The 12,854-nt window shown below is 47.5% G+C and overlaps 1 protein-coding gene across 1 annotated transcript in view; it reads right to left on the bottom strand.

The window, feature by feature from the left end:
- LRRC8C (leucine rich repeat containing 8 VRAC subunit C) overlaps positions 1–12,854 on the bottom strand; it is a 168,486-nt gene that overhangs the window by 81,990 nt on the left and 73,642 nt on the right. The window contains exon 2 of the mRNA XM_069232323.1: positions 5,359–5,500. Coding sequence (XP_069088424.1) covers positions 5,359–5,496 — 138 coding nt within the window. The 5' untranslated portion in view covers positions 5,497–5,500. The remainder of the gene's footprint in view (positions 1–5,358; positions 5,501–12,854) is intronic.

Below are 12,854 nucleotides of genomic sequence, written 5' to 3'. Positions count from 1 at the left end.
CCTTAGTCAACCCCTTGTCACCTGCGTCGTCCTCCTTCGCCAACTCCCTTCTTTGTACCTTAACCACGCATGTTCGTTGTTCAGAACATACGTAGTTAAGGCACAAAAAAACGAAGTCGTGGTTAAAGAAAGCATTGTTGCGCTTTCGTTAACCACGACTTTCGTAATAAAAAAGTCGTAAAAAAGGATGTTTCCCTCTAGGAAGGCAAGGGCATATTGGTCATGGTTCAGACAGGGTGCATGAAGCATGAGGGACAGCCTCCACAAGTTGCAAAGAGTGTTCCTGAGAGGGATAAACCCCAACTGTCCTGAGTGGACCAGTTTTGAGAGATAGTGATACAAACGTTTTGCCAAAGTTTGCCCAGGTATTTTCTTATCTATTTTTAATAAAGACAGAGGGGTCGTAGGAGGATGCATCTAGTGGACCCCTCCCTTGTTTGGATATTAACACAACCAGAGCGTCTCTCATGGAAGCTAAGAGCACTCCCCGTTCCAGGACTTCGTGGTATAGCATCAGCCATAGTCTCTGGGAATTACTTACAAAACTCAGCAGGCAATCCACCCCGCAAAGGCTTTTGCCATTTTGAGGGAGTCTATGGCCTGTAATATCTTTTGTTTAGTTAAGGAGCCTTCTTGTTCCTCCTGTTCAGTTCTCTCCAACTGTGGCAGTGGCAAGGAATCCAAATAGGTCGCAACCATATGTTTCGGGCTCTCACCAGATAACATATAAATCCTCTGGAAGTGTTCTGTCAGTATCTCATTGATGGCCTGTTGTGCATGTACCACCCTCCCACATGATCCTTAATATTCAGTATGGGTTCAGTGTGGTGTTCCAGCTTTATCATCCTGGCCAATAACCGGCCCACTCTGTTCCGTTGTACGTGCAGGTGGCGTCTGTAAGAGAGCCACACATGCTTTTTCAGCCCCTCCGATGAAGAGCAGACCTGGATTTATTGCTTCCCCGAACCCCGCGTGCACCACTTGATTCTGCGGCAGTGCTCTCTCCAAGTCAGTTTTCTTCCTGCAGTGACAAGCCCCATTCTAGCTTTTGACAGATGCCTCTGGTGGTTTGCAAACCTACTCCACTGAGCATCACCTTCATTATGTCCCATTCTGTTTCTCTGTGTTGGGTGCTCTCCCATTTATGAGCGAAGTAATCAGTCACGGCGTCCGCGACTGTCCCCCTGTAGACCGGGTCAGTGAAGGCCTCAGCCTTCATTCACCACAGTGGGATTTGGGGCACTTGTCAAACCAAAGACTATGTCAAAAGCAAAGGCAAATGGTCAGAAATGTACCTGGCCAAGTAGGTCATGTCCATCATCCTTTGTGTTACTTCCACCTGCGTGAAGAAGTCCTCCAGCCTACTGTGTGTGTCCACAGCCGGGGTGTAACAGGTGTGTGCCATATCCATGGGTGCTGGGCCCTCCAGGTGTCTATTAACCTCTCTCCCTGCATTATCTGCTTTAGGGTTTCTATCATATTGGGTTTCGTGCCCAGCCACAGGGGGAACCAGTCCATTTCACCATCTAGCACACAGTTACAGTCCCCAGTCACAATCATCTCAGTGCTACCAGCACCTCCCCAAAAAAGGCCTTGTCATCCATACTGGAAGCGTAGACATTAACCTGGCCAGAGTTTGTGAGTGTTCACAGTGCCATGCAGAATAACATACCTCTCTTCTGGGTCTGCACATATCTGCAAATTTTTTAATGGGCCTCCTGGGGCCACCCTTATAGAGGTCCCTCATGCAAAACCTGAATAAGATGTGGATTAAACATGCCCTCTCCACTGCCGTCGCAATGTGATGTTACAGTCACCCCATAAATGTGTTTCCTGCAGGAACGCAATCGATATCTGATAGCGTTCGAGATAAGTGTGAATTATATGATGCTTCTCTGGTCTGTTTAGACCTCGAAAGTCCAATGTGAAGAACTAGTATTCACTTCTCAGACCTCGCATGACCTTGTACACTAATCACCGAGGCCCCCCCACTGGACCGCAGCAGCTCCACTAGTGTATCACAAGATCTATGAGCAACATAAGTACTTCCCCATAAACTAAGAACAACATCCAAAACAATCACCATGTCCACAACCCCCCCAGCACCACATCCGCAGGCAGAATACGCAGAACTCCCTCCAGCACAACTATTGGACAGAAGGGTACTGGTCACCACACCAGTTCCCTCCCTCCTTCTCTCTCGCCCCTAACCCAGAACAGTTACTAGGTGTGATACAGGCTGAGGAGCAGTGTCCCTCCTAAACCGCAAGTCCAAAGCAGGTACTCAGGGAATCGTAAGTGGACTGGCACTCCCACCGCAAAGCAATACAGTGTTACCAATCTGAAACAAGGCAATCCCCTGTGTGTGCCACGCCAGCCCTCGAGGAGCTTCATATAAAGTTTCAATGAATAACAACATTGAAACACAATCATGAACGCAGTGGTTTAACGTTACAGTTTTCCTTTTTGAACAGGCCACCATCCTTCTCCAGTCCTCCCTGGGTCACTGCAACCCAGTGGGCGTTGATGTCTCATTACGGGCATAGCAGTACAGGAAAGTGTTCTTCTTCGATTCCACTAGCCCGAGGGCAAATATCCATGTTTAAGCCCTGTGGCACGATGGCTGGCATCCTCTGAAACCCAGCAATGCCTAACCAGCATCCGTACTGTCACTCAGTGTGTCAGGCACCAGTCTGATTTGTTAGAAAGCACCATTTTCCATTAAACCTGGCACCACCAACCTCAGAGTGCCACCCGGGCAGACAAGAATGCGATCTCCAGTAGAGGCCCCTAATCTCTCAGACCCCCCAACAGTGCTTTTTCTGTTGCAGCCAGAGTACTCCACACTGGGCCTGTGAGGGTATCTCATCCACCGGAAACACCAGCAGACCACTTCCACCCCAGGGTGTCTAACCAGTCCAGGACCTGTTGCGGGGACTCATAAAAATGAACGTGGCCATCTTGTTGAATGTGCAATTTGGCAGGGAGTTATTGGACAAGTTCTGGACCCTGCGAGAGTATTTGAGGTAGATGAATATTTGCTTGTCTTCATATCTGGTAGGGCTACAAGTGCACATATGCTGGACGACACCGTCACAATAGTTTAAAAAAACAGGCTATCATAGCCAGGGTGGGGGGCCCTGGGCGGGGCATTGCCGCCAATGCCCATGTGCTCTCACTACTGTAAATAAATTGGACAGTCACAGGGGCCTGAGAGTTTTTGTGATCCAGTTCTCCAGGAGTAGCTCCATCGAGGGGCACTCTGCCTGTTCCAGGAAGGCCACCCATCATTTGTTATTTAGCCGCGACCTCCCTTCGGCGTCCTTTATGTGGTCCTTCACATGTGTGGCACTGCACTTTAATTCCTCTACAGCAGCTCTCAGTGATTTAAATTCCTGTTTCAGAGCATCCACATCATCTTTAACAGCTGTGTTATGGTCCGTGAACTTCAATAGGTCCAGCCGCAGGTGGTTGATCTCAATAGCCATTGAGTCCATTTTCCCTTCTAATGTGACTCTGAGCCCTACATTGCCACTAGGAGTTCTGCAGAAGTGGGTCCATGGTCAGATGCTCCAGCAGGCTGGTCAGGGTCTGCTTGCTGTGCCTCCGTCCTCAAGAACGTGTATTGATCTATTTTATTGGCTATTGCAGGTTTCGTCCCCATTGTCCTTTCCCATTTTCGTCAGCTTCCAGGAATTACCTTCAACAGCCGGCAGCTCCAGCCCATCACCCTAGGTACTCTTATCCCGGCCTGTAGTGTCAGCACCGGCCCATGGGTCTCCAACTGGTCTCCCCTCAGGTTGCACGCAAGGGTTCACCCACAACGTGATGTCCTAGAGGTCTCTTCCACACACATTCAGTTTCTTTGTTCCCCCAGACTCCAACCACGATGGCAGGACCCACCTCCCCTGGACCACTGACAGACGAGGGACTGAGTTCCTCACCTCAGCAACCAGCTACATAGCAATTCCCCTTGCTGTCACTAGGGTCCTTCTCAGGAATTATATATGCCCCCACTCAACACGGCAGCCCTCCATAGCTCCACGGCCAGTCAGACAGCACCTTTCAACAATGTCTATCAGAGGGTCGATCCTCAGTCATATGTTGGGGACCCACACAGGGGATCAGGGGCCTACTCACTGTGACTCAGAGTTATTTGTGTCCTTTTAAGCCCCATTGGGCACTTCAGGCTCTCCATTTAGGCTTGCCGCATGCAGCTCTCCAGCTCCCCGGGACCTGTCCCATCAGGGGCCCGGTCTAGCGAGCTTGCCAGGCAGCACTGTGCCCAGGGCACGGGGTCTCCGGTGTGCAGAGAGTTCACTGCGCTCCTGCAGATCTTGCCCATATGGAGGGGCGTGTTGAATGTCACTGACCCCCCTCCCGGATATGGCCATCCCCCGTACCATCATCCAACACAGGCCTCCCAGCACCATGTCCACCTTGGCACCGCCAGCAACTCCTTGTCAGGATCTGCTCCACCTACTGGCTGGAAGAGGCCAGCTTCAAGGGGCCCGGTGGTTTAGAGCGCTGACCACGGCCTCCTGCTTCCCCATGCTATTATCGTTAGCAGAGCGGAGGGGGAGTCCGCTCACCGTCTTACAGCCATCTCGGGGTAAGCCAGGGTCTTCCCCCAGCTGCAGAACGGACCCCTCTGCACAATTTTCAGGGGCACCTGGCCCCCCTCGGAGGCTGGGAGCTTGTTTTTTTCTGTACCAGGGAGCGCTCTCTCTGTTGTCCCCCAGTTGTGATCAAGGATTCGCTCAACTCACGGGCTCACCCAGCTTGGTCCTCTGTTACAGCTCACATGGGTCTGTCCTGTTGGCCTTGCTCGTTCTCAGACAGGGTGCCTCCGTTCTTGCACATTGGGTCCCCATCATTGTCTACTGACACCCGGACTTCAGGACTCTGCCACAGTAGTTGCGAGCAGGTGATTGGTCCAGGATACAAAATAATCTTCAGTTCCAAGGCGGAAGCTATTGAAAGTTGTGTTTAGGTAGCCATCTTGTCAGCCCCCTTTTCCTCCCCACCCGCGTTTAGCAGATCTTTGAAAATGTGCGTCCTTTTAGGTCTTGCCAGTTTATGAATAGAATTTGTTGCATCTGCTGAGCAATGTCAAGAGGCTATGCGATATCTTATGGTGTGATAGAAAAAGGCAAAGCATAAACAGACCAAGGAAATGAACAGTGATTTAACAGCTACGTAGTGAACACACAAGAGTATACTATTCCACAAAAATAAAGGAGGTAACATATTTCCACACATACGGGTCAAACGAGTAAGAAGCAGAACTGTAAAGTGCGAGTTTTCAAAAGAGATGGTGCACCCTGCAAAAGTGTATGAGCCGCAAAAAACACATACCTGTAATGTGCATCCAAAGACACCAATCATCAACATTGCTACAGATAAATAATCTGTAAACACGTCCCACCATGGTTTCAACACACGGAAAGCAGGCTGCTGTTCTGAAAACTGACGAAATTCAGTTACTGGAATCATGGTTCTGAAAAAAAAAATGTAAAAAAATCTTACTTAAACAGTACGGATTTTTATGGAGTACACAGTTCCAATGACAAAGGCCTATCACTACTGAAGTTTGCATTTCTCTTAGCTGCGGCGAACAACGACGATTACCCATGTGAAGTCATTCTTGATTAATATTTTTAAAATCCTGCCACTTTGAAGCCACCATCATTAGACACAATGTAACTATTGATTAACCACTATTATGCTTGCAGATTAATTTACAATTCCTGTCTAGGTGTATTCTACAGGCTCCTTTGAAAATGTCCTCACCACCTCTAATTGGCATCATTTCCATGTTTCAAACTTAAAGACTAGAAGGGCCTCATGTACGGACTTTCCAGTTCACAATTTGCAACCAGGAATTTTTCTGCAAACCAAAAAAACAGTATTTGGAGTAGGTCGCAGTCCAGCCTACAGCCTTAATATTCATGAGGTAGGTAACAAATTATGACTCACTCCGATTGGAGGCCATTACCGGGTTGGTGGCCTGCTCAGTAGACCACAGTGTCTGTGATTGCCTCTTCATAAGAAAACCCTTTTTCTTAAAGTTGCATTTTAAAAAAAAGATTTCTTTTTTAAACGTTTTAAAAAATATATATATATTTTTAAGATTCACAAAGGGAAGGGAGACCCTGTACCTTTAAGAACGCATCACTACTCGGTAACATTTACATGTTTTGTAAATGGATTACGGTTGCAAAATAATGGTACCTCTCATACCAAATTTCAATTTGGAAGGGACACCTACAACACTCCTTTTCCAAAACTGTGAATAAGTATCCATTTACAATCCTATTTTAGGAGCCACTACAAGTTTACAGAATCCTAAAACGAGATAAGTACACAGTAAAAACCTATTTTGCAGTCACAGAATAAGAATGTTCAGCAGGCCTTAGCACAATACTGAAGGAGAAATAAAAAAGATAAAGGAATCATTGATCATCCAATCATGTAATTTAGCATGATAGATCAAGAGCATACTTAGCTTTGTTATTTGATTTCCGGGATGTGAGCCTGAGAGACTGGGAAAAGTAATGTAATTTTGTCATGCAGAGGTAGGTCATTGCCTATGCTGCACAACATGTGGAGGCAAAATTAAAACAGATAACCATCTATGTGAATCCCAGAAAGTAATTTTGCCATAACCACAACTGCAGTGCTGATTGGATGCATCAGAAGACTATCTAATTAATGATGGGTTACCTTAGAAGAGAAATCTATAAGGGGTCTAATTTTAATAAATGGAAGAGTAACTTTCAAATTCCAGAAAATGTTTGATGTCAATCTGTGTGCTCTCAATCAGGTGTATAGAAAGCTAGTAGTTTAATAACTTATTGTGACAAGAGTAGGGAAAATTAGATTTATTACAGAGAAAATAAAATGAATACTAAGTAGAAAATAAAGTTTGGACACCATTAAGATTTAAATAGGTATGCCCTTTATTTTTTTATATTTTAATGTAAAATACGCTTTTGAAAACATTGTGCTCCTCTTCTTAAATTATGGCCCTGTGGCGGTCTTTTACCAAGCCCGCCGCGGCCGCCGGAAGACCACCAGTACAGGCGATCTTCCAACCGTCGCATTATGACTGCCACCAAATATCCGCACTACCGGTAGTCGGATATCCCGTGGCATTCATCTCGGGGGTCAGCAGCGCTTAGGCGGTTCCACTGCCAGCAGTGCCATGTCAGAAAAAGACCGCCCACAGAATTACAACCAGTAATTCTGTGTAGCTGTCTTCTGGTGGCGTGCAGTGCTGGCGGTGGGAGAGCCGGGTCCTGTCCCCTCACGGAGCAGCACCTTGTTGAATGAGGTAAGTGTCGTCCGCAAAGGGAGGGAGGTGTGGGGTGTGAATGGGTGTGTGTGAGTGTGTGTATGCATGTCATGAATGTGGGGGAGGGAGAGTGTCTGTGCATGCGTGTGTGTAAATGTGGTGATGGTGATGCGTGTGTGTATGCATGTGGACGAGGGGCGTGGGTGTGTGCCTGGGTGAATGTGTAAGGGGGGTGTGAGTGAGTGCGTGCAGGTGTGTGTATGCATGATTGTGTATATGGTGTGTGTGTGTGCGTGCGGTGAGGTAGGATTGGGGGTGGGGGTGGTTATGTGAAGATGAGTGGCGGGGTAGGGGTGTGTATGTATGTACGTAGTGGAAGTGGGGTGGGGGATGGTAAGTGTATGCGTGTGTGATGTGTATGTTTATGTATGTATGTCTATGGGGTGAATGTTGTGAGTGCGTGTGTGAGCAGGGGGGTGTCTGTGTGTGATTGTGTGTGTGTGGGTGCATGCATGTATGTGTGCAGAGGTGTTTGCGGGTATCCCAGCGACAGGAACACAAGTTCCTGTCGAAGGGATACCTTTCCGGCAGCTTTTTGTGGCGATGAGACCCCCAGGAAAATGCTGGTGGTGTCCCGAGTCGGAATAACCTCAGCAGTTATCCAACTCCTGCCGGGCTGTAGGTGGAAACCTCCAGCCAGGCGGACCGCAGAAAAGCAGCGGGATGGGTGGGGACGCAGCAGTTTGGCAGTGCCAAACTGCCGCAGTCATAAAATGGCGGTCTGCACCTCCGGTCCTGCAGCGGTGAGACTGCCACAGCAGCGGTCCGTGGACTGCCAGGGTCATAATGAGAGCCTATGTGTTTAATATTCAACTAACGGGTAATTGTCTCTGATGGTTGACGGATTTCAGAGGCAATACAACAATGGTAAATATAATGCATTTGCCTTAGATGAAGTCAATAAGGCGAATAAAAGCTTTTCTTCATTTAGTGGGTCAAAAAAACAGTGAATGAGAGCCCAGGCACATCTGTCCTACCTTCATAGGACTGCATTAGCTCCACCCCTCCTGCAAAATCCACTTCAGACTATGTTGCATGATAAGGTACTCTAGCTGATTAAACCTAAATACCTTCCTTTTAAAATCAACAAGTCAGAAAGCGGACTTGAGGAAGAATGTTGTAGCACACCCTGTTGATGATAATCCACCACTCTCCTATCTGAATAGAGACACTGCAGAAGAAAGGATAAATCAGTAGCTACCCTCACCTCAGGGATAAAGAATGGTGAGGTGAGAGAGATGGATTGAGAGAAAGTGTGTGTGAGAAACACTAGCGATGATACAACCAGCTCTATTTTAATTTGGTTCTCAACAGTCATCCAGTAGGACCTCCCCTAAGGTTGTATTCGGTACAGGCTTCTTATACACATAACTCTTTAAAAATGTGAATTAATATACATATAAATGTTCACATACTTTTGAGCATGTTGATAAAAACATAGAATTTGCCTATTTCCACAATCTTCCAGGTGGCAAGTAACACAGAGGGAGGGTGGAAAGAAGAGCAAGGAAACCCAAAATAATGAATTAATGACTGTGGGATGCCCTACAATGAAAGATGTTATAAGGCAACTTCTGCTTTGCAGACTCTACTTAAGCTACCCAGAGTCAATGACCCAGCTCCTCCTGTGCTCCCACTTGTCTTCCACCTATTTCTGAACTGACAGGACCTCCTCCTGTTCTGCCTCCCCAGTATCCACTGGCCTGGCTGTTAGAAATAGGGTCTCTAGTTGGCACAGGTATACACCATAGTCCAAATAGGGACCACAATCCTAGTCAGAGTAAGTCACACACAATCCAAATTATCCTGTGCTCACCCTCTGGTAGCTTGGCACTGACCAGTCAGGCTTAACTTAGAAGGCAATGTGTAAAGTATTTGTGCAATAAATAATGCAATAAAACATCACAAAAATACCCCGCACAGGTAGGGTAAAAATATAGAATATTTATCTGAATAGATTGAGGTCAAAACGATCAAGATTTGATAAATACAAGTTGAAATATCACTTTTGAAATGATAAGATGAGTTTTAAGTTCTTAAAAGCAACAATTGTCTCATGCAAGCACAAAGTACCTGGTTTGCGTCAAAATTACATGCACGAAGACTGCAGGGGAGGACATGCGTTGAAAATGGTAGGTGTGTGTTGAATTTCTGGGCGTACACAGATGATGCGTCAATTCTTTTCCACGCGGCAAGGGCTTTGCTTGAATTACGGCATGCAGTTTGAATCCGGGGGGTGAGGCGTCGGAGTTAGTGTCGCACGGCAGGTGCTGCGTCAATTCCTCTCCCAGGAAGTCGGGCTTCATCAGCTTAGCGATGCGTTGATCCAGTGGGCTGTGCGTCAAAGTTCCTGTCACAATGCTGGTGCTGCATCGATCTCCACTCGGGGAGCCTGGCTGCAGCGTTCTGGTTCGGCAATGCAGGGATTCTTTCCCCGCTAAGCAGGCAGTGAGATGTTTCCGTCAGGCTGTGCATCGATTTTTCACTGCATAAGGAGTTCCTTGCAGAGATTAAGGCCCTCATTCTGACCTTGGCGGGCGGCGGAGGCCGCCCGCCAAAGTCCCGCCGTCAGGTTACCGTTCCGCGGTCGAAAGACCGCGGCGGTAATTCTGACTTTCCCGCTGGGCTGGCGGGCGGTCGCCTTCAGACCGCCAGCCAGCCCAGCGGGAAAGAGGCTTCCACGATGAAGCCGGCTCGGAATCGAGCCGGCGGAGTGGAAGCTGTGCGACGGGTGCAGTTGCACCCGTCGCGTATTTCACTGTCTGCGCAGCAGACAGTGAAATACATGTAGGGGCCCTCTTACGGGGGCCCCTGCAATGCCCATGCCAGTGGCATGGGCACTGCAGGGGCCCCCAGGGGCCCCGCGACCCCCCCTACCGCCATCCGGATCTCGGCGGTCCGACCGCCGGGATCTGGATGGCGGTAGGGGGGGTCGGAATCCCCGCGGCGGTGCAGCAAGCTGCGCCGCCGCGGAGGATTCAATGGGGCCGCGGTACACTGGCGGGACCCCGCCAGTGGTGCCGGTCCGACCGCGGCTTTACCGCCGCGGTCGGAATCCCCATTGGAGCACCGCCGGCCTGTCGGCGGTGCTCCCGCGGTCCTCCGCCCTGGCGGTCAAAGACCGCCAGGGTCAGAATGAGGGCCTAAGTCTGTTTGGCCCTGAGATTTCAGGAAACAGGAGGCAAGCTCAAGCCACGCCCTTGGAGAGCACTTCTCAGCAGAGCCAGAGGCCAACAAGGCAGCAGGGCAACAGCAAGGCAGCAGTCTTTTATAGCAAAGCAGTCCAGGTGAGTCCTTTGGGCAGCCAGACAGCTTCTCTTGGCAGGTTATACATTTTGGTTCAGAGTTTCTTTCCCAGGAAGTGTCTGAGGTGGTAGGGTCAGGGACCCAGTTTTTAAACCCAAAAGTACCTTTGAAGTGGGGGGACTTCAAAGAGTGGTTTTGAAGTGCACCAGGTCCCCTTTCAGTACAGGTCTGTCTTCCAGGGTCCCAGCAGGGGGTGTGGCAGTGCTTTGTGTGGGGGCAGGCCACTGTCCTTTGAAATGTAAGTGTCAGGCCCTCCACCCTTCCAGTCCAAGAGGACCCATTCAGTATGCAGATGTGTGCAAGTGTGACCGAGCATCCTGTGTTTGTGGTTGTCTGGGTGAAATGCACAAGGGAGCTGTCAACCAGCCCAGCCCAGACGTGGACTGGAGACAGGCTGTAAGGCACAGAAGGATTTTAAGTGCAGAGAAATGCTTACTTTCCATAAGTGGAATTTCTAAAATAGTAATATAAAATCCAACCTCACCAGTCAGCAGGATTTTGTATTACCATTCTGGACATATTAAATATGACCTGCCTACTCCTTTCTAATCAGAATCTACCATTCGAACAGTATATGAGGGTATCCCTAATGTTAGCCTATGAAAGGAGCTGGCCTCACAGCAGTGGAAAACAAATTTAGGAGTTTTTCACTACCAGGACATATAAAACTCACATGTATATGTCCTGCCTTTTACCTACACAGCACCCTGTCCTATGGGATACCTAGGGCCTACCTTATGCGTGACTTATATGTAGAAAAAAAGGGAGTTTAAGACTTGGAAAGTAATTTTAAATGTCAGGTCGAAGTGGCAGTGAAACTGCACACATAGGCCTTGCAATGGCAGGCCGGAGACAAGGTTAAGGGGTTACTTATGTGGGTGGCACAACCAGTGCTGCAGGCCCACTAGTAGCATTCAATCTATAGGCCCTGGAAACATGTAGTGCACTTTACTAGGGACTTATAAGTAGAGTAAATATGTCAATTGGGTGTGAACCAATGTTAATATGTTTTAGGGAGAGAGCATATGCACTTTAGCACTGATTAGCAGTGGTAAAGTATGCAGAGTCCTAAATCCAGCAAAAACAGTGTAAAAAAGATGGAGGGCGGCAGGCAAAAAGTTAGGGGTGACCACCCTGAGGCTGTCAGATCTAACACTGGCCAACACTATTCACTCAATGCTTGTCCTCGTCTACCTTCACTTTCTGCTGACTGAGCTCCCTCTTCTTGACTCTCTTTCTTTCACGAGCTTTCACAGGATGCTCCTGGCAACATATCTGTTGGTGCCTGAGTTGCCTGGAAATCCCAAACATTCACAAGGAACACTCATGCAAACAACATTTCTTGGTAAGTAAGGATTAATCTCTGTAATTCACACCAAAGACTTGCTAATTTGCATGTATACCTCAGCAAAGGTCTCACAATGCACCTCTTCAGGAGCTTCCAACTATACTAAGCATTATCTGTTCCCTCTTGCTTCTCATCCCTCTATGGTGCTGTGTTTCTGAATTCCTCTGCGTGTGCGCATGCATGCTGTCCTGAATTTACATTGTAAATATACCTGCATGCCGCAATCCACACATGTTGGCTACGTATCCTGTCCCTTTGCACACCTCTACAGTCACCTGAGTTTAGGTTTGCACTCTATAGATAATCGCAATCCCCCATAAGGTAAAATAGTATAATAAAATCAACTTGGATTAAATTCCTAAAAATTGTGATAAATAGAGACATCAACAATTTATTACAGTTTGTCACAAAGACAAATAAGATTGAACCAAGCCTTTAGAACAAGCAAGAGATTATATGCTTAAAACAAGCATTAAAGAACATTTATCTCTTCGCTTATGTTTCAATCGAAGAGATAGCTGAAAATACATTTGTACCTTAGATTTTGATTAGTATAGAAGAGATTATGTAAGAACAGTATTTCTGGAACATCCAACATTACATCATTTCAATAAATCGTAACGGAGAGTGAAGATAATCTATGAACTGAAGTTATGGCATTAACCACACTATAAGAAAGTCTCACAGCAAGTTGGGAAGATGGTCACCTGATTCCAGAGAAAACTACATTGAAATTGGCGTTCATTGACATTTATGAAACAGAAGCGCCTTCTCACAATCAAGAGTAAGTAATGGGAAGGTACTTATGACAGTCGATTAAAGCCCTAGACCAAGATCAGAAGC

This window comes from Pleurodeles waltl, chromosome 4_2, assembly GCF_031143425.1.
Source record: "Pleurodeles waltl isolate 20211129_DDA chromosome 4_2, aPleWal1.hap1.20221129, whole genome shotgun sequence".
Taxonomy (NCBI): Eukaryota; Metazoa; Chordata; class Amphibia; order Caudata; family Salamandridae; genus Pleurodeles; species Pleurodeles waltl.
Note: the sequence above shows the minus strand (reverse complement) of the source record. Positions and strands in the feature narration are given on the sequence as shown.